Source organism: Phalaenopsis equestris, unplaced genomic scaffold (assembly GCF_001263595.1).
Source record: "Phalaenopsis equestris unplaced genomic scaffold, ASM126359v1 Scaffold000267, whole genome shotgun sequence".
Lineage (NCBI taxonomy): Eukaryota > Viridiplantae > Streptophyta > Magnoliopsida > Asparagales > Orchidaceae > Phalaenopsis > Phalaenopsis equestris.
In genome coordinates, this window is record NW_018164709.1 from 253,134 (window position 1) to 258,997 (window position 5,864).

At 33.9% G+C, this 5,864-nt stretch overlaps 1 protein-coding gene across 1 annotated transcript; it reads right to left on the bottom strand.

The window, feature by feature from the left end:
* Nucleotides 1-3,995: 3,995 nt before the first annotated feature.
* On the bottom strand, nucleotides 3,996-5,799 carry LOC110024688 (F-box/LRR-repeat protein At3g48880-like). Its single transcript, XM_020724802.1, has 2 exons — nucleotides 5,288-5,799; nucleotides 3,996-4,482 (listed from the first exon to the last, which is right to left on the bottom strand). The coding sequence occupies exons 1-2, from the start codon at nucleotides 5,632-5,634 to the stop codon at nucleotides 3,996-3,998; spliced, it is 834 nt and encodes a 277-aa protein (XP_020580461.1). The 5' UTR covers nucleotides 5,635-5,799.
* Between the last annotated feature and the right edge of the window lie 65 nt (nucleotides 5,800-5,864).

A 5,864-nucleotide genomic window follows, 5' to 3' on the forward strand; every position in this document is an offset into this window, starting at 1 on the left:
AATTTTCTTGTTCGGCTGGTAAAGCTTAACGAAGGAGCCGAACACGAGCTGCTTAACGAGCCGAACACGAGTTGTTTACGATCAACGAGCCATTTTGACAACCCCATCGATCATTACTTCCTTGGCAGTGATATGTGAGGATGAAGTCCACAATGTTGTGGTTAATCAAGACTCTACTGAGGTTACCTCCCATCCGCTAAAGTTTGAGGAAGCTGCCCAAATGTTCTAGAGGAAGTCCAAGTAGAGGCAGCCACAAGGTCAATTCCTTCTGGTTTGAAGGCGAGTCAGCTCCGTAAGATGGAGGATTCATTCATTCGGGCGGCCCGATTTCTCCAAGCCAAGGAGGTGCAACTGCAAGCCTATGAACTTCACCAACCGGAAATGTTAAAGGAGGTCATAGTTATGCGTGTTCGAGAGGCCATCCTCTACAAAGATGTTGCATCCCTTCAGACAGAGCTTTTGACCACCTGAGATGTGTCCTCAGTCAGTTGTTCGCAATCTAAAACAGACATAATAGACAGGTTTAGGTTAGAAGAAGAATTTGTAAGCTTTAGTGAAGGTTTGTCTCTGCTAAAGTGGTCGTTAATGATTTAGTAGAATAATTTATTGAGTAGTTTGTCGGGGGTGATGAAATGTAAATATTTTTTAAATTAAACAAATAAAATATTAAATTATTTTCATTATTATTTGTGTGTCGGATTTAACTCTTTTTCATGACAACTTACGCAAATTTTTCAAGGTATTTCAATTTCCACTTCTTCCCTATAGGGCTCAATTTATGAAATATGTGCATGATCACTTCCTAAGCTCTCCTTCTGTCGGTTGTTTTCCTCGACTTCCCATGGAACCCAAGTTTTCACAGGAGCTTTTAGGCATTATTTCTTTTGAGGTAACCTCTATCTTGTGAGATATCCAAGTAAGATTCATATTTTTGTAAGATTCATATTTTGTAACATAGATCATTTAAACATAAATGACAGAAAGAGTTTTGAGTTTTTCATACATGTAAAATTCATACTTTTGTAACATAGATCAAGTGATTTCTTGAAGTCAGTAACCCATAAAGTTATTTTCCCTTAACCCTATGGAATTTTATGGAATTTGTCAGATCCCATATCTAGCTTGCAAAATCCTAACAGAATGTGCATACTCCACTAAGTTTTTGTGGTTAACCTAGTTGTTCCATTATGCAACGAGCAGAAGTCGTATTGCCGCGAGAGATTTTTAACATTGTTATCGTGTCTGATAAAAAGTAAATTACGTTTGAAGGCTAGCACATCAACATAAAAAATTTATGCTTAAGAAAAACATCTAGAGAAACAAAAAAGTTAAAAAATAAAAACCACAAGAAACCACAAACCTTACATTACATGAGTATGAAAGTAAGATTACTTACAATTAAAGAAATAAGAAAACACCAATACTTGTTATTATGGGAATAAATAGAAGAAGCGCAAGAGGTATAGAAAACTCTCACCGAGCTAATCTGCCCTTGTAATACACCGTGATTCTCTCCGTTCAGTAGAAGTTACTTGAGGATCTCATCCCATATCGATGCACTCAACCTCTCCTATCACAACTCATCAAAATCTCAACAAACCACATGAAAAGAGGAAAAAAAAAAGACTCATCAAAATCTCAACAAACCACATGAAAAGAGGGAAAAAAAAAAATTACCCTAGAAGTTCTCTCCTTCAAGAAGAAGAAGAGAACTCCAACCCCTCAAATCTCCACTAGAGAGCCTCCAAATGTCTCTCTATATCTATGAGAAGTTTTCCTAGCTTCTCTTTTAAAGTCTTGACTTAAATCAACATAAAAATATTTAGCAAAATGAGATCTTATTGTCCAATGACTTGGTCAATCTCAAAACTGGTTTGATCACACTAGTTTTGGTGTGGTCACACCAAGAGCTGGCGTGACTACATCGCTTAGCACCATATCACATGTTTTGGCTTTATTTTGCATGCTCTACACCTATAACCTACAAAATATCGCAAACAACCTTCCATAATTATAAAATTGTGATAAATGATGAATAAATCTTGTTATTTAATGTAACAAAAGTATGCAAATTTATCTTGTATCATTTACCTCTATCATTTATAACAAAAATGAAGTCTAAAATACCGGATCATGGATGGTTGACGTTTAATGTGATCGAACCATATAAGGTGATTCTCTCTAATCTTGTTTGCCACTTGAGCTACTTCAACAATTTTAAGGATAATTGTACATTATAATTTGCTTTGAATTGTAAAACCATTCATCCACCTAAGCATTTTCATCTCAACAACGTTTAAATTAATTTTATGCTTCTCTTTTGTAGGCCAACATTCTATACCATAAAGCATTGCATGTGTCTCGACCATCTTATAAAATATTTCATTTAGTTTAAGTGATGATTTCTATCACTGATAAAGCACGATGCAATCCCCCAGATTAGCCATCCAACATGATCTCTCTTTTATAGGCCAACATTCTATGCTATAAACTTTGATATACTCGATGCATATTTCTACTTATCAAAATAATTTTATTTGCATCTTTTAAGTGCGCCCATCTAATTCTATGATGAATTTTTTTTGTAATTTTTAACTTCTAACTTTTTAAATCTTTATTTTAAAATAAAAAATCATTAATCGATGTTAGGTACTTGAACTTAAACTTTAAATGACCTTATAATCTCGACGATGTAATTTTCTTATAAGAGAATAGTCAATTAGTGTTTTTTTTAAAATCTATTATTATAATTAGTAATATGCTTACTTGTTTTATTAAATAAAGCAATAACAATAAAAAGATCATAATTTAATATGGTTATATCTTCTTTAGTGGTCACTCCAAAAATGTAGCCACCAAGAATACTTCTAAAAAAATGTATGATTCTAAAATTAAGTCCATCTAAATCTCCTATAATAATGTTTTTTTTTTTCTATAGGAGGTGTCATTTTTATTAATTCCTATAGGTCATTCAAAATTTTTTTTTTCTGAATGTATATCCAAATGAACTTGGGGAGCATAAAAACTTAAAACAATATAAACCATAGTGCTAACAACAATCATTAGAGCTATAATTCTATCTTCAACTCTATTATTTTTATAATATTATCTTTAAAAATCTTCTCTCCAATTATTTCTACACCATTTCAAGTACGACTTCTACCCAAATACTAAAGTCTAAAACCATGGCTATCAATGACCTTATCCTTTTCTCCAACTTTTCATGAATGCATAAGATATTTATTATCCCATGATCCATGATATCTATTGACTTCATTAATTTACTTGTGAGAGTACCTATATTCCCGGTTCATATCTTAATATTAATTTTATGGACTAATATTTATACATGCACCTATTTATCATATAGAAACCCTAGCATATTTAACAAAACACCATGGTAGTGGTGCAATGGCTCTTGCACCTTTTTTATTATATTCAAGTCACACAATACGTCGCTTTCATGGGACATCCTAACATTGACACGAGGATTTAAAGTAAGTGTGATTGTACGAAATCATGATGTAGTATAATTATGTCTTTTGCAAATAAAGGATTTCCATCTATACTTCACATGCTTGTGATTTAATATGACTCTATTTGATAATTTAATAAATTGTGTTTTAGAAGGATAATTATAGGCTTTTATACAAATAATAATACAATAAACTAGAATATATTATAGCAATATTTTATCCCTCCCTTTGTTTAATTTTATCTTATATAATCAATTATGCATATGGATTCTATTGGACAGACTGTGACATATCTTTCGCGTGGTATAAGAAGAATTTAAAGAAAAGAGAGGAATGAGTTTTCAGGAATCAAGTAAGATTCGAGCCCTAAACTTCTTTGCTTAACAACTCCTAAAGAAATATTGTGTGAGTTTGTCAAAAATTAACATTCTTCCTGTCAAACAACTTCTTTCCTTTAGTTTAATAAGAAAATAAGTACAATTAAGGGAACTCAGAATAGAAATAACTATCCATACTCCACTAGTATCCAAAAACCAATTCCATGAATAAATCATCATAATTATTGTAGCCATTGCCGTAGATTTCTTCAGGTTTGCAGCCCTGGAACTCAAACTTGCTCAACTTTGCAGCTTTTTTCAGTAAAACATCATCAACATCCAATCCTCTGCACCTGGAAACATCAACCTCTTCCAAATCCTTGCATCCATCCAAAATCATCACCAAATCATCCTTTCGCAGAAAGGATGCACTCATCAGCAGTCTCTTCAACTTAGGCAAGCATCTGATCATTGCCTGTGCATCCTTTCCATTGAGGAAGCCGCAGAGATTAAGCTCATGAAAGTTGGGGCAGTGGAGCATGATTTGCTCTAGCATTTTCAGAAATGAAATTGGCTTCCAGATCATTTCTAAAGCTTCCATTTCCTTCCAGCTGCACATCAGCCCTGGGAGTTGCTTGTCATCGTTCCATATAAGTGTTGGTAAAGACAGCACCTTTAATTTTGGACATCTGAAAAGTCAAGTAATTTAATGTTTGCATAATTAATCAACTATGGCCTCTATTGTCAGTCCTGAGATTTTAATTTCTTTCTGCAGCAAACTAAGCGCTCTTAAAATTTTTCATTTTATATCCAAGGATAAGCCTTTTTTTTGTGCTTTGTAAGAATTCATTAAAATTGAATACTCGTTATCTATTGTTGTCTTAAGCTCTTCAATGGAAAAATTATTGCATCAGGACATCTGATGTAAATTTGTATCACGTGTTCAATTAAAATTGATCATATGCTAGGATGGGTCCCACACTTTTAAAAACAACCAACCGTCTATTTCAGTGGGGTTCACATTTTGATGTGACCAATTTTAATTGGACACCTGGTGTCCTGATGCAATAATTTCACTCCTCGAAAAATTATTACGTAAGAAAATCTTATGCAAATTTGCATCAGATGTCCAATTAAAATCGACCATGCATTAGAATGGGTCCTCAATGATAGCATCCATCCTCAATGATATATTAAATATTCATCCAACCTCAAAACAGATGAGTGAATCCATGGAATTATGAAGTCAAACTATCATCCTTGATACTATTTATAAAAATAGGTGAAACTGAGCGTTCAAAATTAATCTCTTGTAAGTATGAGTATAATTACAAAAGAATTCAAGTGCTTATACTAATGAATAAAAACTACATTATGTTTCAAGGTAAATTCTTACTTCACTTTTCATATGGGACTATTTTTCATTCGCACATGCACCAACAAAGATTTCTGGAATAAGAAATAAAAATCAAGACAGAGTGTTTCATTTCATACTGGATGGACGTCAAAACCAAGTCTTGGTGCAGGGATGCGCCGAACAAGGAGGGAATGCGAAGCTCCATGACGGATCCATGGCTTTTTGAGATGCAGAGCTTCAGGAAAGAAGAGAAGGAGAAGCTCTGCAGCTGATACAATTCTTTGAACCTTGCTATGAACTTGCTCTTTGTGGAGAAATCTAAGTCCTTGAAGTCCAGAACTCTCCAGCATTGCGGATCAAGGGAGGCCTTGTTCCATGATCTGCAGACAAATGGAACTGCAATCGTGAGATCCTCAAATCCCAACTTGCAGAAAACACAGATCAAGCAATCAAATGCCAAATCCTCCCATCTCCTTCGTATCATGACTTTTCTCTAATTTAAATTTGTGGTGCTGAAATCCTATTTGTAGGGGAAGATAAGCAGCAGATTAATCTCTGAACCAGCTCTAATTCCACGTTTCATGATAAAAAATGGAGTGTCTAGATTTTCAAGGGGAAGGCCGTAGCGTTGATGAAGGGAAGTTTATAATTTTTGTCATGGCTATTCAGATGATGACATTGATTTAGAAAAGATACTTCACATGCTTGTGATTT